Source organism: Ictalurus furcatus, chromosome 1 (genome assembly GCF_023375685.1).
Source record: "Ictalurus furcatus strain D&B chromosome 1, Billie_1.0, whole genome shotgun sequence".
Taxonomy (NCBI): Eukaryota; Metazoa; Chordata; class Actinopteri; order Siluriformes; family Ictaluridae; genus Ictalurus; species Ictalurus furcatus.
The window spans coordinates 16,278,619-16,304,344 of record NC_071255.1 but is presented as its reverse complement, the minus strand read 5'-3'; the positions used below and the strand labels follow the sequence as shown (position 1 = coordinate 16,304,344).

General features: G+C 37.0%; 2 protein-coding genes across 3 annotated transcripts in view; one reads left to right on the top strand and one right to left on the bottom strand.

Annotated features, from left to right (window-relative positions):
• Positions 1-1,345: 1,345 nt before the first annotated feature.
• gpatch4 (G patch domain containing 4) lies at positions 1,346-7,975 on the bottom strand. Its single transcript, XM_053629273.1, has 7 exons — positions 7,638-7,975; positions 7,483-7,556; positions 7,204-7,296; positions 6,396-6,506; positions 6,091-6,197; positions 5,761-5,811; positions 1,346-3,413 (listed from the first exon to the last, which is right to left on the bottom strand). Exons 1-7 carry the CDS (start codon positions 7,714-7,716, stop codon positions 2,720-2,722), a joined length of 1,209 nt encoding a protein of 402 aa, XP_053485248.1. The 5' UTR covers positions 7,717-7,975; the 3' UTR covers positions 1,346-2,719.
• Positions 7,976-8,966: 991 nt separating this feature from the next.
• Positions 8,967-25,726, top strand: part of pear1 (platelet endothelial aggregation receptor 1) — a 37,568-nt gene continuing 20,808 nt past the window's right edge. The window contains exon 1 of one of the 2 annotated variants that reach the window (XM_053629261.1): positions 8,967-10,011. The gene's annotated coding sequence lies outside the window, so the exon portion shown is untranslated. The remainder of the gene's footprint in view (positions 10,012-25,726) is intronic. The other variant, XM_053629253.1, reaches the window with a different exon arrangement.

Sequence of the window (25,726 nt, the reverse complement as noted above, 5' to 3'; positions counted from 1 at the left end):
GACATGTTTGCAAGAGGTAGGAGAAAGCTGGAGAACCTGTAGGAAACCCACACAGGCCCAAGAGGAACCATGAAACTCTACAAACATGACCAGAGCTCAGCATTGAACCAGCAACCCTCAGAACATGAAGCAACAACACTACTTTTTATGGCAACTCACCACTGCAGCAGGATTTAACTAAAGTTGAACTAACTTACCCAATGGATTAATTAACTAAGCAACCTTTACCTAATCTACTAATACATAGAAGTCTTTAAGTATAGAAACATGAAACTACAAATCACTAAAATGATGTACAAATACTAAACAATAAGTACGCTAAATAAGTATGCATTAAAAGAAAAAAAGTTTTACACTAAATACATATAAGGGTACTTAAAAAACTAGTATGCATGCTACATATTTTTTTTAATATGCGTAATTCAAAAAAATAAAATAAGTATGCATACAATAAGTATGCATATTTAAAAAATAAGTATGCATACTAGAATTTTAAGTACATACATGTGTTTTTCAAGTACGTCTACTAAAATTTAAAGAATGTTTGCCAAAATTTAAGCATGCATTCTTAAACATATGTTTGCATGAAGGTATGCAAAATAAATCTACTCACAAAAACCAGTATGTTTTTATTTCAAAAGATTTGATAAACATCTATAAGTCTCAGGGGTTAAATTAACATTTAGGACATGGGGAAGCTCTACTTATTTCATTACTGCCAACAACGTGTGGAACGGTACTGTTCAATGCGTGTTTTATGAAATGCACATCTTAACGCTGACATCATGGAAACGTGATTAAAAAAATATTTCATTACACAAGTTTCTGTTCTAATTATTTTATCCAAAAACAACTTTTGGGTAGTTCATTTTTCAAACCTTAGGTTTTTACTATTCCTTATATGTTAGCTTGAGTATCCGAATCAAGCTGAAACCCTTAATTCATTCAATCAACTTCAGCAGCAAATGTGTCCTGGTCAGAATCACGAACAATAAGTATGCTAAATATGTATGTTGAATATGAGAGGATGGTTCTTTTTTTTGCTGAGTATAGATCATGGGTACTGGAATGGACTCACTAAGCAGTATGACAGTATGTGGATTTGGACCACTGGTGCTGACCTTCTGAGCAAGGTGTAAGATTTCACAAATGAAGATTAAACCTCATATTCTGCTGTAACCACAGTTGTTGTTGTCAAGGCAGAATCCTTGATATTAATATTAATTTTTCATGGTAATAAACCACTCTATTCTTCTTCACAGGTTCTGGACTGCTCCACCTGAAAACTCCCAAGCACGATGTGTTTTCAAAGCCTAGAAGTGCTGATCTGAACAACTTGGAGGCAAAGAAGGGCACCATGTACAATAGATTTATTTGTGAGATGAAAGTGGCGGTATGGCCAAGTCAATGTAGACCACAACTCTAGAATACTCCAATATATTTATTCAGTTTAATCTGTCTGCTGAATCTGTAGTATGTGTGTATTCTCTTGTGATGTTGTTAAACTCCATCAATAAAACTTTAAAATACATGACTAGGGCTCCTGAGTGGCAAAGCAGGAAAGGGGTCAAGAGACCAATCAAATGCCACAGTCATCAAAACTGTCCGTGCCTTCTGGGCATGAGGGATGATGTACACTTTTTTTTATCATTGACAATCGTTTTTATCAATAGGCAATCGTTGGTGTCTCAGAGTTCATGTATGTGTAAGAGCACTTTTCTCCAAGCATGTCGCGCTGCTCTGTGAACCAGTATGAGTAGCAGTTGGAAAAGATGAGGTAGGCTGGCTTCATGGGTCTTGGAGTAAGCACGCACTAGCCTTCACCCTCCCCAACTAGTAGCTATTGTATAGTAGGGGAGAGCTGACTGGTGGATGAGAATTGGCAGGTGACCAAAAAAACAAGACTATTATGTGAATTCATTTATAACAGTAATGATATTCTCACAACAAAGGGTTTAAGATGAACAAACATGAGAATTTTTTTTTCAGTGGCAGTTTTGTAGCCAGCAGTTAGCCACTTTTACATTTCCTGTCTACTTCTAACAAATAATAATGAATTCTTCGCTCTGATAAAGTAGGCCCATGCATGAAAGGACAGATTGCACAGATTGAGGTAACTCAACTTACTGTATAAATATCTTTGATGTGAAAATTCTTGAAATTTACTAATTTACTTACTAAAATTCAACAAAACTTAAATTATAAATGTTTTGGTGGTTATTTTTTTGCTCAATACATGCAATGATTGTTGGTAGATGGATAAAAACAATTCTGGTGTGTCTAAGTTTCCAATTGTGAAATGCACTAGTGTAGGACAGGAGGGTCAAATTAAAAAAAGATTATAATTTAAAAAAAAAATTATGACTCATAGTTCAGTACAAATAACACCAAGGCTAGATCCTCTAACAAAAGATCATGAGGTGTCATTCATATTCAGACCATAAATATTATGTTGTGTTTCTAGTCATTTATCAGCATTTAAGAAAGTCAGTACTGTATCTTTCAGCCTCCAAGTTCAACATGGCATCACTCTGCATGATTCTTTTTCATCTTCTTTTCAGTTGGTTTATCTATTGACCTATTCATCGTCTCTGCCTCCAGTTCCTCTTCTCTGCTTTTCCTTTTTTGGATTGTGATGGTTCCTTTTCTACATCCGCTGTTTCTACAATCTCTGCTGGGCTGGTGTCTAAACTATAGCAGCTGTCATTTCTGTAGCTGGTTACTTGACTTTATTGGCCTTGGAGGACTTCTTTTTCTTCTTCTTGTAGACATCAGGTGTTGGGTGAAGTGCAGCAGTGCCCTCTTCCTGCTGCTCATGTTCATGACTCTCTGTAGTTTCTTCAGACTCTTCATTGGCCAGCACAATGTTCTTACTCTGTCCTTCCTCCAGAGCGCTGCTCTTTTCAGAGTGTTTCTTCTTTTTCCTCCTCTTCTTCTTGGAGATGCTTTCATCTGTCTGCTGATGTTCAGCAGTCTCTGCCACTTCGCCTTCCTGCACTATCTCTGTACTTTCCTCTTCCAGAAACAGTTTAGACTTTTTTTTCTTTTTCTTTGTGTCAGTGTCCACAAAAATATCAGTTATATCTTCCGATTCTAAATCTGCTTTGTCTTTTGAGCGTTTCTTTCGCTTTTTTGATATCTCCTCATTGTGCACCCATGAAGCCGCAGTATTGTCTTGGACACCATTCTCTTTGGGCTCATCTGACCGCTGCTTCTTTTTCTTGGCTTTCTTCTGTTCGGTCTTCTCTGCCCTCCCCTGGTCTAATGCAGAACTAAGCTCAGTGGGTGCCGCTTCACTAAGAGATATGGTTTGGTCCATCTGTTTATTCTTGCCATATTCTGCCATGAATTCCTGCTCTTGTTGCTCCAGTCTGGCTAGTTTGGCACTCATCGTAAGACCATGCCTGGCACCTCTGTAGATTAAAAATATATATATTTTTTTAAAATATGGTGTGCCATAAATAAATATAAATGTTAGTGTCAATTCAATTAAAACTCTACATATTACAGATTTTAAAATATTACATAATTCATAATTGATGCCTGTTTGTCATATATGCACAAACCAATCACGATGTAGCACAACAAACTCAAATTTCATTGGACAATGTGAATCAGAGTGATAATTTCCCAGTCTAATTCATAAATCAGTTGGAAGCTACATAGCCAGTCTGTTTTCAGTTTTTTAACAAAGGTGAAATGGCTAAAAGAAAAAAAAAGACGTTCATATCGTACTTTCCAGTCCGAATGGACAAATTAATCTGTGTATTTGGAAGTCGCATTAATGGTAAGTAGTGTTCAGTTTACTCTCACTTAAATACTGCTCTTGTACTGATTTACCATTTGATGAAATTATCAGTTGGTTAAATGACTTCCAAGTGCCACCTACAGGCCTATTTGGTGAAGTGCAGGCTGTTAGGTCAAGAACACAAAATGTGAAATGGCCTTTATTACATCACCACTTTTTATAATTATGCAATAATAGTAAAGATAACAACTAGAATAATAAGGAGACATATATTTATTAACTTTTCTTTGCCTCTTTAAAGAAAAAACAAATCAACTTTTTCTTGCATTTTATGGCTCTGGCAGCTGAAAAGATTCCCAGCCTCTGCTATAGAATTTCCCTGACCTCATCAGTAACAACCAACTGGAAAACCATGGGGTGCAAAGAGCTTACAAAGCAGGTACAGGATCTGATTGTTGAAAAATATCAATCAGGAGAGGGTTACAAAAAAATTGGATATACCAAGGAACACTAAAGAGCAACAAGCAGAAAAAATATGGCACAACAGTGACGCTATTAAGAACAGGACGTTCACCTAAAAGTGATGAGAAGATCAGGAAAAAAAAAACTGGTCAGGAAGGCTGCCAAGAGGCCTACAGCAACATTAATATAATTGCAGCAATTTCTGGCAAGTACTGGCTGCTCCCTACATGTGACAATCTCCTGAATTCTTCATATCGCTGGGCTATGGAGTTGGGTGGCAAGACTGAAGCCTTTTTCAACAAAAAAATAATTAATAAAAAAATGCATCTAATCTCCCAAAACTATGTGGAATAATGAGTTATTGTCTGATGAGACCAAAGTTGAACATGTTGGCTATAATACTAAAGATATGTTTGGCACAAAAAAAACCCAAAAAAACAAAACACAGCACATCACCAAAAGAACACCATCCCCATGGGGAAGCATGCATGATGATGGCAGCATCACGATTTGGGGCTGTTTTTCGTCTTTGGAACTGGGGCTTTAATCAGTTAGGAGGGAATAATGAATAGTTCCAAATACCAGTAAATTGTGGTGCAAAATCTTAAGGCTTCTGCTAAAACACTTAAGATTAAGAAGAATTTGAGATTTAATTTAAATCTGGTGCTATATTAAATCTAATAACGCTAATTAAATCTGTTTTTAACTGGTCATGGCATAATTATTAAAATTGTTTTCAATCTAATGTAGCATTTAAGAGACACAATTAATATGACTAAATTAAATAAGAAATTTCTGCTTTATACATCTGAAGAAATACCATATGAGCAAGTTTGTGGACACCTGACCATCCCACCCATATGTGCTTGTTGAACATCCCATTCCAGATTTAGTTCCCCATTTGGTATTACAATAACCGCCACTCTTCTGGGAAGGCTTTCCACTAGATATTGGAGCGTGGCTGTGGGGATTTGTGTCCATTCAACCACAAGAGCATTAATGAGGTCAGACACTGATGTTGGGTGAGGAGGCCTGGTGCGCAGTCAGTGTTCCAATTCATCTCAAAGGTATTCAATGGGGTTGAGGTCAGAGCTCTGTGAAAACCATGCCAGTTCTTCCACTCCAACCTTGGCAAACCATGTCTTTATGGACCTCGCTTTGTGCACAGGGGCACTGTCAGGCTGGAACAGGCTTGGGACCCTTAATTCCAGTAAAGGGGAATTCTTAATACAAAGACATTCCTGACAATTGTTGTGATAGTCAGGTGTCCACATACCTTTGGCCATATAGCTTATATAGGCTTATACAGTACAGTACAAGTAAAATTATATATTTTCTTTGTTTAAAGTAATGCAGTTAAATTATTCAGAAAAATAATTACAATGTCAATAGCCAGCAAAATGATTGTAATGGTCATTTTAGCTATTAACATTCACTCCTATTATATAATGCAAGTTTTTAAATAGAACAGTGCTGCACGCTCTGTTCATAATACTGTATAATTGGCATGACTCTACATCTGAGGAAGTAGTGTGATGTGTAGTCCTTACTTATGTGCAGTGCGTCCTCCACATGCTTTCATCAGTTCTGCATCAGATAAACTGGGTGTGTGAAAATACAAATGAAAATGTCATATATTTAGACCAGTTTTATATTATATTATATTTCTCTCTCACACACACACACACAGTTTCTTCTTATTAATCAAATGTGTAGATCATTGTGGTTATGCTATTGAAAAATAGAGAAAAACAGAAACATGAATACATGCACATTACATACAACAAAAGCTACACAATAGGAAGCATGTTAGTCTTTGAATACAGTTCATACTACTAAGTCAGCTTCCAACTAGACACTAATAAAATGAGAGAAATTACTTCTTGGTGCTGGAAAGATCTAGCTTCTCTTCGTCCTCAGAGCTACTGTCCTCCGAGTCAGATGAGGTTTGTTCAGGCTGTTCCTGCCCTGAGAGGAGAGTAGCAGACTGGAACAGACAGGACAGGAGTGAGAGGTTAGAATCCAAGACCTCAGCAAAATAAAAATGACAATGATATTGTCTTTCATGTGGTAGAAGATTTCTTCTTCAGCAAAACAGATGGAATACTGAAAAACTATATTATGTGGCTGTATTCAACATTTAATTTTTTCCATTATGTGTGTGCTAAGCTGACAAAGTTTGTACCTTGACAAAGCATCCATAGAGCATAGACTTGTTCATCATGGCCTTTCGAGGCTTCTTGTTAGAAATCATTCCATCTTCTTCTTCCTCCATTTTCTTCACCACCACCTCATTCTAGACCATAATAAAACAAATGTTTAATAATGTGCTGCACAGTGATGCAGTTTAGTCAAGGGACTTTAGGGGGATTAAATGGATGCTTTGCAGTCAGTGAGCCTTCTGGAGGTGAACACATGAGTTTTTGAGTTTCAGTACTGTAATACTTTAAGGGTGCTTTCACATATAAAGCATTTGGTCTCTTTGAATCACATCATATCGGGCTCCAAGCAAACTCTAGCACGGTCCAAATGCAGTAGGATCAACTTAGCTGCAGGAAGTTTACAGCACATGCTATGTATTTTGAGTTGCAGCTTAATTTTTTTGTATATGTCAGCTGCTAAACTGAGCCATGAGGCACAAACTGAGCCAAAGGACAGAACTGTAGCACTGCAGAAATGTGTACTGTAAATTAACAGATGAACAAAAAGAGAAACAGTGGATGCATTCACAAAATAATTATTTATATAATTATCTAACTATTTATTGAGCAACATATGTTCTATATGCTCGGGTGATTATTGTGATTTCTATGTGATTTTTCATCTCTGTATTTCTAACCAATAAATGAAAGAGTTTTACAAGTTTCAGATGCAGTGTGAACCAACCCAAACAAAATAAATTTTCACTCTGATTCGGACTAAGCAAATGGACCAATAAGTGCGAAAGTGCTGCAAATGTGTGCGCTGCTTTCCTTCGGTTTTAGGACACCTACCTGGTCTGACTCCACAGCCAAACTTGCAGATGCCTTGTTAAACACATGATCCCACCAGTGAAATGTGAACTGCTCACCTTCTTTATGGCCAACCTGAATGAGAAGCAAACACATGGCCTCAAAGATGTGAGACAACCAACTGCTACTTCTACCTTATACGTGGATTATAAAACAGTACATTTTACACATTCGATACAATAATCACTTTGTAGTCTTTACACGGTTAGGGTGATTTTACACATACTATATGAACAGGTGACAGGAAGCACTTATTCTTACCCCTCCTCTGTCACATTTCACTTTAACTCTGATTGCTTCAGAGATGCCGTTCTCAGCCCTTCCTAGACCTTTACCTATTAAGGTGACATGACAACAACAATTAGTAAACCAGTATCCACCAATCGAAGCTAGTACTCTGAGGTATCTCATCTCACCTTGCTCCCAGCCGTGACGGAGAAGCTGTTGCTCAGCGAATTTCAGTCCGCGGCTCTTTTCCTCTGCTGTTTGTGACATTGTTTTAGTTACCAGGAAAAGAATCTTAAACTACTTACTTCTGCCGCGGTAGCCAGTTATAACTTACCGGTAATTACCGCTATAAATAAACTCAGTCTATGATTAGAAAGACTGAACAAGCCAACCATCATGGCACTACTAAACTGGTACACACAAATAATCAAATAAACCTCTATCGTCTAATATACCATGAACTGCACGTGCGTGCAGACATGACACCGGAAGTGTAGATACCGCTTTACAGTTGACGTCACGTCACAACAACCAATCATGTCTACCGTCTAAACTAGAAAATACTAACCTACTTCTGCCATCTGCTGGTCATTTTGTAAAACTGCATGTTACCAGCAACTAACGTGATGAACTTCATTTTAAAATAAAATAAAATAAAATTATATATATATATATAATTTATTAAAGCCAAGTGTAACAAACTGTAACCAAGTTGATATATTATTGTACATCAGTATAAAAGATTTCACATTCTAGGAAATGGTTCATCAAGCAGTTTAGTTGAAGGATAGACCATAAATAAGTATACTGAAGGGTTGGTTTTGCATTTTATTTAATTTTAAATATTTTTCATACACCCTTATTACTGTAAAGTAACCAAAAGACATAGACATATCTTTTGGTGTTATTGGTGGTGTTGTGAATTTAGAATAAAGTTTAGAAATGTCTTAAATGTTGCAACAAAAGCTCTTTGGATAGTATCTTGCATGACTTTATTATTTTCACAATTCACATTATTTTCACATCACAAATAACATTTCCAGAATATTCATCAATCAAGATGAATCTGTACTGGCACACAGGTCCCTGCTAGGGGAAAAAAACAATAGAAACCATCACGTTAATTCTCATTGTTTCCACTACATATAATGAGTCTTTATTGGTCACATATATCTTACAGCACAGTAAAATTCTTTCCTGACATTCTGATCAGTCACCCAAAGTCTGGCAGGACTTGAATTGCCAACCTTCCAAACAGTAACCCAGAGCCTTAACTGCTAAGCCAACACTGCCCCCCATTCCAAATACAATTACAAACCATCAGCTAACCATTAAAATCATTACCATGTTTGGTCCTTAATGGTATCCACTAGACATAACATGCCAACAATAGAATGCAACAAATTACCAGTAGAGACCCACAGGGACCATTACAGTTTTCATTAAAACCAATACCATTCCCATTATAACCATTAAAACCATTACAAATTCTATGAGTTTTTCTATTGTTTGTCTGTGTTTCAGCAGGGTGGGATTTCTCAAATAAAATATACCTATCATCAGGTAAATATTAAATTCATAGCTACATAAAATATTGGGTTTCTATTGTATTTTTTTTTTTTTTCAGCAGGGATGGTGGATATTATATTGTTTTTGTACTGATTTTGCTGCTGTGCCAACCCTCTGTATTAGCTCATCTCTAACAGGGTTCCGGCTTGATAGTAATTCTGACCCTGACCTATTTGTACTACCATAAGGATATGTTTTTTTCTAAGCACTGCAAGTTTCTGTGGATAAGGGGTCTGCCAAATGCTGTAAATGTAAATTTATTGTAGTCTCTAAATAGAAATAAAAACAATGCAGTCTTGCTGGTTTGTAAAAATACATACATAAATAAATTCTTTTCCATCTTACTTTTCTCTGTACAAGTGCACATTGTGTCCAGTGTTTGACCTGCTTATCTGCAATGAGCAGAGGATGGATAGGAGGAGAAGTAGTTATCAGTACTGGAGCTGCTGTTTGTCCGGAAATCATTCTGTCAATGGCCAGTTTTAGCTCATCATCTCAGTGATGCTATTTTATTTCCACTACGTTGTTATACAGTTAGTAAACACCCTTTTAAAGTGTGATGCTTTGCCATTAAATACAGACCTCTAAGCTAGCTAAGCTAGTTTGGTTGTTACAGTGGGGTAACTACAGTTAGTTAGTAAACCGGGACAGAGACAGAGGGAGAAGAGAAGAGAAGAGAAGGGGGAAGAGGGAGGTTATTAAGGGATTGCCCACTCCCCCTCCTCTTCCCTGTGGTTCATGACCACAGCTGTATTTACACTCTCTCTCTCTCTCTCTCTCTCTCTCTCTCTGTGCTTAACAGATTGTAGACACAAAACCAAGCAAGAACGAGCGGGTTACTTTTGGATTAAAACTTTTTTTTTTTTGCGACATTATCGGAGTTTGGAGCGGGTTTTTTCCCCCCTGGGAAAACTTGGTCTCCTGTGAGCCTGAGCTCATCCACACACCTTCATCCAGTCTATACAGAATCACTAATGCTGCTCTGCAGCTAAGGTAAGAATATTACATCTGGCTATATCCGAAACCGCTGGATTTAACATGATTGATTTTTACAGAAGTAAATTGAAAAATATTTTAAAATAAACATGTTTATGAATTCATTTCTCACTCCCTTTGGGACACTTTTTCTTCATTTCAGCAGTAATATTCTTTATTCAGTAGAGCTAATACTTTTTGTAGTTATTATTACAGATTGTATGTATATTATGGACTTTTATTTATTTCATTTCTGTATGTTGAGTCTTTCAGGAGCATGGTAATTATAAATACAGAATAATCAAGGTATAAAGAGCTTCAGCAGTCAGGCTCATATAGTCTACAATAAGCTCTAATACTGTAAGTTTATATATATATATATATATATATATATATATATATATATATATATATATATATATATATATATATATAACTGATAGATAGCCTATGGTGTATACAACATTATAGCTTAAATCATTTAAAACTATATTTACTTACAGATATTTCTATCTTTGAGAATAAAACTGTCCATACCATGATGTAGGGGGGTTACCATAAAAACCTTTACAAACATTATATATACACATGTATGTAAACATTCATATCTATTAATATTGAATGGTTTCAACTGCTTTTTAAAAATATGTTTCCCAAATTTATTTAATTATGTTATATATTACTAACAAATAGAGTTATCGTGGGCAACCTTTTTAATGATAGTTCAGATAGATAGTTTATTATGATAAAACCAGAACCTGAACTATATCATTATGTATAGATACATATATCTAAACTATATCATTATTTATAGATACATATATCATTAGGACTCGAGTTGTTTACTGAGCTCCATAAGAAAGTGCTGAGGAAGTTGCTTTGTTTCTGGGAGTTGCTTTGTTTCTGGGAGTTGCTTTCTAAAGGAGGATAGACGTTGTGTTGCTTTTTCATGTGTGTGGAGTTTGGTTGGTACTGAATGTCCCCACAAGGATAGGAACATCTGAGAGTCTTTACAAAAGCTACAGCTTCTATTTTAAAAACTAAAAGAGTTTTCCTTTTAATTAAGTTGCGTTAGTAATTATGTAAATGAAAGTCCTCAGAAGTATAGTAAGACAAATGTGTATGTCTATGCGTGTGTGTGTGTGTGTGTGTGTGTTTTGGGGTGTGTGGGTGGGTGTGTGTGTGTGTTCCTTTCTAGGGTTAATGAAATGTCTGAGTCACAGAACAATAATGTGTAATATCTAAGTAAATGGAGGATTAGATGCTGAGCCAGTGTTAAAAAGTTCATTAGGTTTCTTGTCAAATGTCTGTGTGTCTCTTCAAAGACTTGTTATTGTGGAAGACTGTGCTGGGTCCATTTAACAGCTAATTCTATATGTGGACTGACCAAACCTCTTAAGAGTAAAAGTTCTGGTTTAGGATTGTTTTCTGAGCCATATTACTTTTGGCACACAATACAATTCAAAAATCTTCTTTAGGACAAACCTGAGATAAATGGTAGTATTTTGAGACGTTGTATAAATATGTGGACATATATCCTATTAAATACGTATAATCACTGGCTCGTCTGTCCTGTCTGCTTTGTAGCATGTCCTACAATATATCCATTTTCAAGTTTATATAAAGTTCAGAAAGGCCCATCAGTCTTTTGGGTGGTTGAGAAAAGCAACAATTCTTGCCTTGTTACTTTTCTGTGTATTGGAAGTTCTTACAGTTTTGCACAAGAGTACATCGATATATATTAAAACATTTTAATGATCACAGTGACAGCTGTGGTGGCCTACAGAGATGAAAAATGGGCCTTGACCCACCTGCCCTGTGTAAAAGGCTTTTCCACATGTTTTGAACCCACCACATTATACTGATATCTGGAGCTGTACCGACTTGGAACAGGCTTCTTTGCTGAGCGCTAGGTACCTGGCAAGAGTAGCAAATAAAACAGCATCTGGGATGCAGAGGTAGCATAACTGATTTTCACAGCAGACAATTTTCACCTGGTCAGCACCCAGCTGAGCCCCTCATCAGAAACAGACACGTGAAACAGCTCCTGGGATTTCCATGGCTATGATAGCTCGCTGATTTCTCTCTAGGTTCAATAGTTCACATCAATGATTCATAATCAGTTTTCAAGGGCTTTCTGTGATGTATAGAAATATTTGCATCATATTTGGCTTAATTATATGGACATATACATGTCCATATAATTATAATTATATGGATGCCAAGCAGGAATAATTCCCAGCTATAATGACTATGCAAACAAGATAAAATGGGTTTCATGCTGCATTATCGTAAAATGGTATATCATGCTGCATTATCATCAGTTTACATCTACACATTAATTGAAGATGACACTAAATGGCATGTAACATGCCAGCAGCCATGTCAGCACTCAGTTATTTGACAGAGGAAAATGCAAACGTTTATTTTTAAACTGGTGAGGCGATCATCATTAACCTTCACCGCTGTTGAATTCTTGAATCAGAACATGCTGCTTAGTTTTTTGTACCAGCTTAGCTCTGTAGTGCGAGCTGTAATTCAAATCACAGGTTTATATTCATATTAATGTACTCATTCTAATGCATCTTCCACATACATGAGCTCACAGATGCCTGTAGTGTCTCTGTGACTGACAGGAGAAGGAGAATATGCCATACCTTCCACCCAGAGATGACTCTCTGCCTCTTGCTCTTGGGATTGTCGGATGTCAGGATTTGAACGTGCAATCTGCTATGAAGGCTTTTCAGGAGCCCTCTCTTCACAGTATTGTATTACAGTATATAGTATCACACCCTTTATTTCAACTCAGCCTGAAACATCTGCTCTCCTCACGTTTTATTTGTAAGTATGCCAAAACATGACTAAAACATAGGCCGAGATGGTTTCTTCCTCTCTGTCATTTGAGGATAATCCAGAGATAACAAACCGAATGCCACTATAATATTTGTGTGTTTAAATGATGGGTTTGATGCTTAATATTCCTACCATGCACTTATATAATCCTCTGTCACACATGTGCGCTGTAGCCATGCAGAAAATTCAGAGCAGAGCTGCTTGCTGCCTGGCAGCGACTCAGCACCTTGACTTCTGGTCCTTTTTTCATACAGGGTCTGTTTTTCCTCTAGTTTCTCTGTCCACCCTCTCCTATGTACTGTACATCTCTCACCTCATCCTTCTGTTCCAGGAAGCAGAGTCTGGTTGTCTTTACAGTCTCTGTGTAATTTAACAGTATTTGTCATGTATATGTGTTTGGTCCGGTCTGTATAATATAATATAATATTCTCTATTCATGCTGTTGGTGTGTATCTCAGACCCTTCACCCTGCCTCTGAAATGAGAGTTGGATGAGTTCAAATTCATGGAATTGGCACTGGACTTGCCTTTGCTGGGTTGCTCTGGCTGCAGTGTGTGTGCTGTGGTGAGGGACCTTCCTGCTGGTGGTTCAGCTCTGGAGAATAGCACAGTGTAGGAGCCAGGGCCAATTAAAGGAGAGGGGCGAGGGAGCCTCACGTCTGCTTGCGGAGGGGAACATAATGAAATCTGATACTTTGAGGGTGAAATGTAGAACTACATATGTATTACGTAGGGAGAGTGCTGTGAGGGGGGAAAAAAGATCTTGCTTTCTGGCAGGAAAATGCTTGCAGAAAGGCCTTATGACTCTTTTGTCAGGACAAAGATAAGTTGCTTTAGTTATTTTATGAGACGTGTATTACTTTTGACTTCTTTATCACATGCATATTAAAGAAATTATGGTATACTGTTTTTCCAAATAATACTGCATTGCAGAGGAATTGCTGTAGAGAGCTTTTGGGGAGGACATACTTACCTGCACTTATACTTATACCTTCATGTGCAGTAATGAAGAGCTTTTATGTGAGGTAATAATCTTTGTTTATGCAACCATATTGCTGTTACTTCATTTTCCACTTTTATCCACTACCACTGATTCAGCTTTGTACGCGCAGTGCTGCAAACTGTCCTCAGCTGACAGAAAATGTTCTTAGAACATTCAGTAAATTTTTTGATAGGCTCAGTAGTGTTTTTAAAACATCTGCTGTAATAATGATTTACTTCACAGTGTTATTAGAAAGGTCACACAATGTTCCCAGTTAGTTAATGTGTGTGTGTGTGTGTATGTGGGTGTGTATATATATATACACACACAAATATATATATATATATATATATAAACATTTTTTGTTAATCTTCCTACAACATTGTCACAATATTGTAGTTGGGGTTGTAACATTTCCATAATGCTATTTTTGTGCCTATCCTGGAACATTGCCATTATAACTGATTATAACCATTATAAATAAATAAATAAATAAATAAATAAAAACATTTTCAGAACACCTGGAAACCAAATTTCCAAGTTTCCTGGTACTGTAACATTTAGGAATTGTTCTGTTAAACAAAATGATACCATAGTCCTATTGAATTCTCAGAATTTACAGAATAGTATTCAATTCTGATTGGTCAGAAGGTGTTTTTTTAATTTGTATTTTTATAACAGTTCTGACTGTACTGTTTGGCTATAATTTTGTAATGTTTATATTAATGCACTAGATCTAATATGTTATTGTTTCTATGGCAGATCTTGTATCACAAAACCAAAATCACATAAATATATTCTTTAACAAAGAAAATCCTATACTTGGGGTGCATGGTGGCTTAGCATGTTCGCCTCACACCTCCAGGGTTGGGGGTTTGATTCCTGCCACTGCCTTGTGTGTGCGGAGTTTGCATGTTGTGCTGCAGGGGTTTCCTCCGGGTACTCTGGTTTCCTCCCCCAGTACAAAGACATGCATGGTAGGCTGATTGGCATGTCCAAATTGTATGAATGGGTGTGTGAATGTGTGTGTGATTGTCCCCTGCGATGGATTGGCACCCTGTCCAGGGTGTATCCCTCCTTGTGTGATGCTCCCTAGGACAGGCTCCAGGTTTCCCGTGACCCTGTAGGATAAGAAGTATAGAAAATGAATGGATGGAATCCTATAATTGTTTATATTATGATGTTTTCTGTTTTATGTTTATTTCTCATATTTGGAAGGAGTCTCAAAGTGTCTGTGTTCCTTTAACTTTTCTGCTGTGGGAGAGTCTTCAGGATGGAGGATGTTGCACTCTGCTGTTTTACAGTAACATGACAAGATACACTTTTCTGTCTTAATACCTTCAAAAAAGAGAAAAAAGAGACGCTAGTGAGGGAAGGACTGTTTATAGCTGCTATAATGGAAGTAATAACACGAACTAACTTATTTTGTGGATGTTCACACACCATCAAATGTAAATATATAAAGAAAACTAGTATGACATGTTGTTTTTTAATAAATGCTAATATTTTTGTGGTATAAGAGGAATAAAACCATTTGGGACCATAGGAAAATAGTCTTCTGGCAAGTAACACTACACGTTGTGTCAGGGAGCATCACAGCACCCTGTCGCTGATTATTTTCCTATAACAGCACCTCCTGTCATAGCTAAGTCATTGGTTACAGTTATTTATTAAATGGGGGAGAATATCTTAGCTCTGTTTTTCCAAAATAATATTTCTTTTCTGCTGTTACATAATGGAAAATACATAACCGTTAGTGAAGTGTAATACACATAGAATCAAGATGGAAAAGTTGAGACCAGGATATGTGTGTGTGTGTGTGTGTGTCTCTGTCTGTCTGTCTTTCCCAGTTTATAACTGTCCCTGAGTCTTTATTAGGAATAGAACAGTGGGTTATAGACCTTGTTTTTCTCTCTCTCTTGTTTATTATAGTAACAGTTCTGTGGTTTTTAGCATATTGCAGGACAGGAAAAGCAAATAGGGGCAAGAGGACTAAGACATTGTTTACTTTTCAGGTAATATAAATACATAAATACAGATTCTCAAACCTGAAAACCCGAGAAATTTCTTCCTGGAAGAGAAAATAAATTGACTACGTGAATATTGAGAGGTTTATTTTTTTTTCCATTTTGTAAATGTGTTTCATATTTCATTTTTAAACAGGCTAGGTTCCTGAATGCTCTTTCCTTTTTAGTTTTGCCCAGGACATCCTCTCTGTTCAGCATCTGGAAGCTTCTGTCAAGCCATCCCTGTCTGCTTTCCTGTTTTTTTTTCCTTCTTTTTTTCTGCACTGCTGTGGGTACAAATGGGTGAGACTACAGGCACCACTCCTCTTACTGTATCTAAACAAATTCTTACAATATGAGTCAACCTATTAACCTAATAGCTGGAGGAGTCTATGACATGCAAAAAAAATTCTGTAACTTTACATTTTTTGGCATATTTTTGGTTGAAAAATATCTTCTACTGACTACCATAAACATTTATGACAACCTATCTAAAATAATCTACGGGTAGTTTAAGACTTGTGTAGGGTAATGTGTTATTATTTATTATTATTATGCCTGTAATATGGGTTAATATACTGAAAAAGCTGTTCGGAATATTCATTTCTGGTTGTTAAGTTTACTTTAAGTGCCTTTATAAATTGTTTAAAATATTAGTGATTTTCTCTCTGTTTATTTTAGGTTGGTTCATTCCCATCCTGTAATTTTTGAGTTATGAGTCATTTTCTTTAGTATATCTAGCTCTATATTGCAGGAAAGAACGTAAGGGTTAAATATTTTTATTACCCGCTCAGTGTGGGGAGAAAGAGAAGGAAAAGCAGGATTGTTTGCCTTCAGGGTAGACACTAAGTGTGCTGTGTGTTTTTCTGGTCAAATCTCAAACTTCCAGATGCTCTGATCGAAGCACATCTGGTAAGGATTTTTGTTTGTTTTTTGTTTTTTTTTAAATGCGATAAAATGTTTGCTATAATAAGAACCAGACTTCTCTAGATGAGCTCTGCACCACTGAATGGGCAAATCAGTGAGTAGGAGAGGAATGCCCTGGCAGATACTGGACTTCCTCTGGATGATAAGTGAGACTGTGGACTAAGCTGAACGTTGAACGAAATTCAAATCTAAAGCAATTTTATTTTATTCCCAGTTTTACAGTTTGGGTTTAAAATAGTGTGTGCTTTATTTAACATCTTAATATGAAATGTTGTTTTATATATTACGAATAATATAATGAGAAAAAATATACATATAAAAGAATTCATATTAATTTTGGCCCAATAATGTGGTTGCGTCATGTCTTTCCTGGCTCACTAAAAACTCCAGTGCTGGCTAAAAGCTTGATCTGAGGCCCAGGGAAAAGAGCAGGAGCCAAAGGTTTCAAATGCACTGTCCCTAGCACATGGATACTCTTTCAGACCATGTGTCAACCATATCTCTAGAAAAACCTTCCCAGATGTTAAAAGCAGCATTGTGATCATTGATGTGCACTGCGCATAGCTCACCTTTCTGTTCCTGCACAAGTCTGCATTCAAAGATCTATTGTTGTGAGTTAATAAGAATTTACAGTATAAGATACATTTCTGCATGGTATTTCTTTACTGTGCCCAGAACTGTCCAATAAAAGAAAAGCGAGAATGGCACACTTAAAGAGAAGCCTCCTAATACGTCAGAGAGAATTGGAGTCCATATTAGTGTCTGCAAATAAACTTGCCAGCCAACAGAATGGTAATTTGCTCCAGATGTGGTGAGTTTGTTGCCTGTTATCTTAGATTAAATTTTCAGGAGTGTATAAAACAGTACAACACAGATGCACAATATGTAATATTAAGAGACTTCAGCACTCCACTCTGTTTACAACCTTATCAGAGAGTTTAATTAATAATGCTTATGAACATCATTAGGCAGGGTCTTGTGCATGGTCTATAGTTCAGCTCTCTCTGTGAGAGGTTATTAGGCTTTACTTTGCAGTGCAGCTGAACAGCTGGTGGGTTTCAAGCCTGGAGCTGTGATCCTTTGGGTCCTGTTGGGACCTCCTCTCTTTCTTATTGCAGGCCAACAGTCCAGAATGCTGTGCTGCACACACACACACACACACACACACACACACACACACACACACACACACACACACACACATGGAAATCTGTAACAAATTTAACCTTAGTGAGATGAGAATATGCACTAGAGACCCCTATTCATCACTCTGTGTGTGTGTGTGTGTGTGTGTGTGTGTGTGTGTGTGTGTGTGTGTACATACATTAAAATCTAATCTGCATATTATATTGCATAAAACACAGACACACACACACACACACAGAAGCACAATCATTTAAAAACTGTCACATAAAACTGATTGGGCAAAAACAGAAGATGTAAAATTGGCTTGGAAATAATTAACATCATTTAAAGATGTTTAGCCACATGATTGAAGGCTTCCGGATCCCCATTATGTGTTTTGGACCGATATGAGAAACATGATAAAAATGATGTCATGGCTGGCCATGTGATTGGAACATATAATGGAGATGACTTCATCTGCCCTGATAGTGAAGGATAAATGGATCTGTCTGAGATTTTCCCTGGAGCAAAACTCATCTTTAAAGACACTGGCCTTTTAAGAAAAAAAAAAACAATCCACTATAAGGTAACTGTGCCTCAGTGGCCCATTTCTCATTCTCTAGCTGTTTATTAGAGATTACATGTGAACATTTCAAAGAACATTTCAAAGTGCTGCTATTCTCCTGCTAACAAATCCAAGCCTTAAAGAGCCTATATTGTGCAAATCAACTTTTGCTGATTTATTTGCACCAACTGTGAACCCTGGACCCAGGGCTGTTTCTAGTGATATATATATATACAGTGCATCCGGAAAGTATTCACAGCGCTTCACTTTTTCCACATTTTGTTATGTTACAGCCTTAATCCAAAATGGATTCAATTCATTATTTTCCTCAAAATTCTACAAACAATACCCCATAATTACAACGTGAAAGAAGTTTGTTTGAAATCTTTGCAAATTTATGAAAAATAAAAAAACAAAAAAAGCACATGTACATAAGTATTCACAGCCTTTGCCGTGACACTCAAAATTGAACTCAGGTGCATCCTGTTTCCACTGGTCATCCTTGAGATGTTTCTACAACTTGATTGGTCCACCTGTGGTAAATTCAGTTGATTGGACATGATTTGGAAAGGCACACACCTGTCTATATAAGGTCCCACAGTTAACAATGCATGTCAGAGCACAAACCAAGCCATGAAGTCCAAGGAATTGTCTGTAGACCTCTGAGACAGGATTGTATTGAGGCACAGATCTGGGGAAGGGTGCAAAAACATTTCTGCAGCATTGAAGGTCCCAATGAGCACAGTGGCCTCCATCATCCATAAATGGAAGAAGTTTGGAACCACCAGGACTCTTCCTACAGCTGGCCGCCTGGCCAAACTGAGCGATCGGGGGAGAAGGGCCTCAGTCAGGGAGGTGACCAAAAACCCGATGGTCACTCTGACAAAACTCCAGTGTGTCTCTGTGGAGAGAGGAGAACCTTCCAGAAGAACAACCATCTCTGCGGCGCTCCACCAATCAGGTCTGTATGGTAGAGTGGCCAAACGGAAGCCACAGCCCGCCTGAAGTTTGCCAAAAGGCGCCTGAAGGACTCTCAGACCATGAGAAACAAAATTCTCTGGTCTGATGAAACAAAGATTGAACTCTTTGGCCTGAATGGCAAGCGTCATGTCTGGAGGAAACCAGGAACCACTCATCACTTTGCCAACACCATCCCTACAGTGAAGCATGATGGTGGCAGCATCATGCTGTGTGGATGTTTTTCAGCGGCAGGAACTGGGAGACTAGTCAGGATCGAGGAAAAGATGAATGCAGCAATGTACAGAGACATCCTTGATGAAAACCTGCTCCAGAGTGCTCTGGACCTCAGACTGGGGCGAAGGTTCATCTTCCAACAGGACAATGACCCTAAGCACACAGCCAAGATAACAAAGGAGTGGCTACAGGACAACTCTGTGAATGTCCTTGAGTGGCCCAGCCAGAACCCAGACTTGAACCCGATTGAACATCTCTGGAGAGATCTGAAAATGGCTGTGCACTGACAATCCCCATCCAACCTGTTGGAGCTTGAGAGGTCCTGCAAAGAAGAATGGGAGAAACTGCCCAAAAATAGGTGTGCCAAGCTTGTAGCATCATACTCAAAAAGACTTGAGGCTGTAATTGGTGCCAAAGGTGCTTCAACAAAGTATTGAACAAAGGCTGTGAATACTTATGTTTATGTGCTTTTTTGTTTTTTATTTTTAATAAATTTGCAAAGATTTCAAACAAACTTCTTTCACATTGTCATTATGGGGTATTGTTTGTAGAATTTTGAGGAAAATAATGAATTTAATCCATTTTGGAATAAGGCTGTAACATAACAAAATGTGGAAAAGGTGAAGCACTGTGAATACTTACCAGATGCACTGTATATAAATATATTATTTTTTATCCAAAGCACTATACACTGTGCCTCATTCACACACCAGTGGTAGCAGAGCTACCATGCAAGGTGCTAGCTTGCCATCAGGAGCAACTTGGGGTTCAGCATCTTGCCCAAGGACACTTTGGCATGTGGAGTCTTGTGGGCCAGGAATCAAACCGCCAACCCTACGATTAGTGGACAACCCGCTCTACCACCTCAGCCACAGCCACCCACATGTTCAAAAACCATATTATTGGAGTTCAAAGTCACAAACTTTATCTATATATCATGCAATATTCATTTGCATAACTCACTGTGATTGGAGCATGGCTGAAATTAACATACAGTGCATGCAGATATGTCACACATTTGGCTACTCCAGAATATAAAGTCACAGGAGATTCACAGCAATGTTTTCACATTCTATTCTATATGATATGCTATTGCATGTGATTTGAGATGATACAGCTCTTTAGTTAGAGCAACCAAAAACACAAACTCAAAATAAATCTATAAATCCATTTGTTTGCTCTACAAATACAAAATTCTCTATACTTTCTGGGTAAGGTTTGTCTTTTTTGGCAATTCTTCAACTGCTCAGCCAACTCGTTATACTCACAGAACAGCTCATTTTCTTCAGGACAAATAGCTCAGTATGACTGCAAACAGCTGATTGAGCTTGCGGTTTCATGACTTTAAATAACAAGTCAGCAAATTTCTGCTCAATTCTAAAACAGAAAGAGGTTATAAAAGACTTAAAATTACAAAATTTTATATTTTGGAAAAATCTTTGCTTTAATTGACATGCAAAATGTCATATTTTAAAAAGCAAAGGGTTGTCACACCAAATATTGACTGTTAATTGTAATTCATTAATGTTTACTCTGTTACCTCTTTATAGTAGATTTTTACAATATACAAAAGATTTCATTATTTTTAAATCATATTCTACCCAAGCATCTTTTAACATAGTCCTGAATATATATATAATTTTTTTTTCTTTTCAGAGTAAAACTTAAATTAAGATGTGTTTCATTAACACTAGGAATAATCTAAATTGTCTAAAAATACTAGAATAACATGGACAAGAAGTATAGAAGAAGAAGATATGGGTCTTTTGTTTTGGTTTAGGCTAGGATATATGCAGCGTACTTTCCTAAGCAATGTGATTGATATACAGTGGGTCTGAGTTTGAGACCACATTGAAAACTTGTTTTTATTATTGTAATTCTTTTAACTGTAACTAAACAGAAAGTTTTAGAATTTTGAACATTCTAAAACAGAAAAAGGAAATGTGCAGCATCTTGACTATTCAATATTCAAGATGTTGCAGTATTTCTAGATCACTATTTCAATGTAAGCAAATTTGTGATATTGACCATGGTAATTTTTCCGTGAGTCTGATCCCTTCCATTGAAGCATGCATTCAGACAACACGCCCATGGATTTGATCTAACGTGGATCATCAGGTTTTATACAAACTTGTGGAGTCCGTGTCAGCTCAAGTGCACACTGTAATTAAAGCAAAAAAGTGGACATGCCAAATACTAAGAAACTCAAACTAAGAAATTTATGTAAATATTTCTAAGATTCTGGGGTGTGTGGTGGCTTAGTGGTTAGCACGTTCGCCTCACACCTCCAGGGTTGGGGATTCGATTCCCACCGTGGCCCTGTGTGTGCGGAGTTTGCATGTTCTCCCTGTGCTGCAGGGGTTTCCTCTGGGTACTCTGGTTTCCTCCCCCAGTCCAAAGACATGCATGGTAGGCTTATTGCCGTGTATGTGATTGTGCCCTACGATGGACGTGTACCCTGTCTTGTGCCCGATGCTCCCTGGGATAGGCTCCAGGTTCCCTGTGACCCTGAAAAGGAGTAAGTGGATGGATTTCTAAGATTCTACTTTTCACTCAAATTGTTGCTAATAATATCATTTGTAGTGGAAAACTTTGTGTTAAATTGAAAAAGAATGCCAAACAGAAGCATTTTCATTAGTGACTTTTGGATCCCACTAAATGTTTGAGCTTTTTTTCCTGATGCTGTCATTTTAAGCCCGGGTTAATTCAGTGAAATTAGGGTGATAATGCTGAACGTGTTATCTATCTCTGATTCATAGCTAAGTCATGAGGATATGGACTTTGAGTATCATTTAGAAAGTGGCTTTTCACTGTAGAGTGAATCAGAGTGTTAGACACAATAGCATTATGGCCACAAGGTCACAGTGCGGATGACTCATCAGTCCTATTTTTTATGTGAATGGCTGTTCTGGCTGTTCTGTGTTCACCATCGGAATAGGAAGAGTCGAGGTATAATCACTTCCAGTTAGATTAGCATCTGATTTTATTCATGCCACTACTCATGTCAACATTACAACAGAAGTTATTCAGCAGTCCTGTTTTTGGAAAAAGTGTGCTGACAGCCTAACCACTAATTCCCATAGTAGATTATTTGGATAGTTTCTTGATTACTTTCTGGTATTACATTGTACTCATCTCCTGATTCATCCAGTTTTCAATCAAATGTCTTAGTGTTAAATAAATGGCTTGATTAATAACAGAAAGGAGCAGTATTCTTAAACATGACTGAAAAACTTGATTTCTAAAGTTGTTTGAAATGTACTTAGTTTTGAATAAACAACTGTAAAGTGCAAGATTTTTCATCAAAAGTGGCCTAAATAACATTTGATAGAAAACAAAGGCACTTTATAGGTTTTTTTTCTTCCTTGGGTATACTCTATTCCCACTGAGGCAAATAAGTTCTCATTTACAGTTATAAATTTATTACAAGCTCTCAAACTTATACCTTGCTACCAGTTAAACCTTGAGATGTCTGAAAATGTAAGTTACAGTTTATAGTGAGAGTTAAACACGATTTTTTTTAAGTTTATTTAAAGGATTCACAATCTTGACATAAATAAATAAATCACTCACAAAGAGTTGAAACAAGGTTACTATAAACTGTTAATATAATGTTAATATTATTCTTCCAAGTAAAAAAATGTTGTTACTTCATTTCTTCCTGTATGTTATGTTTGTTGAACGTAAATGTTGTTATTCATTATACTGGAAAAAGTCTGATGATTAGACTTGAATTACTTGAAAGTTCTTGAATTTAGAAAGTAGTGTATAAACCGTGTGTTCATTTATTAGCCTTGAGTACTTATTCTACTCAGAAACCACTAAGCCATCATTTATCCATGTGTCCTGAATGAAAGCACAGATGTGCTAGTATTGAAACAGCCTCAACTTTTACTGTCTGTCCACTGAATGGAGTGTAAGCTGGACTTTTAAAGTGTTTACAATGCCTACATAGATCTCTTCATTTCTCTGCTTGCTTTTGCCCACACAAATATACTGCATATATAATTATGGTTGTGTATGGTCATGTTCTCTCTTAGGGCTCAAACCTCAGCATCTTCCTTCCCTTGAGCAACACACACTCCTTCTAGGTGTAAGGTTGAATTGTTGTTCTTACTGTGTGAGCAGGGGTTTTGGTGTATGTATGTGGTAGAGAATGTGTGAGTGTGTGTGAACCATACATTTGTTCAGAAGTGTGTTGTGTTTGTGTGGCCAGCACATGTCCCAGGCCCAGTAAAGCCACAGCCATGCAGTCTGTGGTTATATGGGCTCCAGTTGAGTAGCAAAACAAGCCGTCAAAGCACGAGGACAGTTTCAATACCCCTGGAGTCCGTAGCTGCAGCAAGCTAAAATGCCTTTTAAATGGGAGAAACCTGGCTTTTTTTAAAAAATGCCATAGCAATTCATTACTTCTATTTTGCTGCACTCATAAACCAGTTTTTACTCTCAAAAGCAGGGACACAGACAGTGTGATGTATCTCAGCTGGTCTAGAACAGGGGTGGAAAATACTTGAGTAATTGTACGTTGTTACTGTACTTAAGTACTATTATGGAAAATCTATACTTTACTCAAATATTATAGTACTTGAACAATAGCTAAACACTTACATAAATTTAAATCAAGTAAATTTACAGAAGAAAAACATACTTTACATTTTAATTTCAAAATTAATTGATCAGGATTTTTTTTTCTTCTTAAAAATCAAGATTTTAAAATAAAAAATCTCAAATGACATGATCCACCCCCCCCCCCATTTTTCTCTTTTCTAGCTGCTGTTGCTTTTTAAATTTGTTTAAAATAATATTTGCATTAAATTGTGTACAGCTGTGCTTATTTCTCTTTGAGAAAAGGCATTTTGCTATCAAATCTTTATCTTAAAGGCATGTTGAAGTAAGTTAGCATGATGTTTGGTAAATTTGCTAGCTAGTTTTGCTTTGTTGTTAATACCAACTTAGCATTCATTTAACAGTGTTGGAATGTTAATTAACTAAAAACTGATGCCTGGGTTGTTTTCAGTTAAAAATAGTTACTTGTACTCTTGTACACTTGTGTTTGTATAAGCCTAGATTCTTTCTTTCTTTCACTGAAGTAGATTTTGGCTCCATATGCCTGCTTTTAGTTGAGTACGATTTTGGCATTGTATCCTTACTTTTACTCAAGTAACAGTTTCTTTGTACTTTTTGCACTTCACATGTCAACAGCACGAACACTCCTTCAAGACAAAGAATCCATTTTTATTATACATTCCATTGTGTATAGATTAGTTAATTTATGTACAGATATATTAGTGCATTTCATAAAAATGGAAAGAATGGAAGCAGTTGCTTGCAAGATTTCCATATACATTGGGTTTTGTTTGTTTGTTTGTTTTTGTTTTGAGTTTTTTGTCTTTTTCACATCAGCCATGTGTTTTTTTTTGCATCAGTTACTGATGATGGCATGACGGGGTGGGGGGGTGTCTAAGCAGGAGAGAGACCTACAGTATAGAGGGAGATATGCAAAGGAAAGGGGCCACATATCCTGTTATTCTGTTTTCAGAGGACAGACCTGAGCATTGCATTGGATAACTCAAGGCTGTTCCCCAGAGCCAAACTCAACAAGGTTAACGTCTAATTCTGGGAAAATCAGGCAGTAGATCTTACATTTGGGATGTTGGAACCGAACAATCCACAACATGTGACAAATATGAGACTACAAAGAGATTCCAACTTGAACTGTTACCTGGAAATGGTGCGAGCTAAACAGGGTCATTTGTCTGACTGTAGAACTGAGACTGTGTTTTTCCATTGCAGTAGGTGTTTGTAATGATGAGTGAGATCTGTGCACAGTGGGGGTTTTAACACTTCACTTCGACAGTAAGCAGCTCTCCTGTCAGTTTCCACTGAGGAAACATATGCATTATCATAGACTCTAAGTGTTGTGCAGATTGTTGTGTTGTCGCTGATTTGCTGCTGGTAAATTTTGCATTCTTTCTAGTTTGTACGGTAAGTATAATGACAGCAATGACATGACATAAATGACAAGAGATAAGTATAAAAAGCCTGACTTTTTTTTAAATGTAGAAAATTTCCACTGTTGTAG

Bases quoted from the DNA above. Each gene is read 5' to 3' on its own strand.
- gpatch4 (XM_053629273.1), bottom strand. From the start codon at position 7,716: ATGTCACAAACAGCAGAGGAAAAGAGCCGCGGACTGAAATTCGCTGAG. The intron at 7,557-7,637 runs GTGAGATGAGAT...TCACCTTAATAG, and splicing joins CCGTCACGGCTGGGAGCAAG to GTAAAGGTCTAGGAAGGGCT. The intron at 6,198-6,395 runs GTACAAACTTTG...TGTCTGTTCCAG, and splicing joins TCTATGGATGCTTTGTCAAG to TCTGCTACTCTCCTCTCAGG.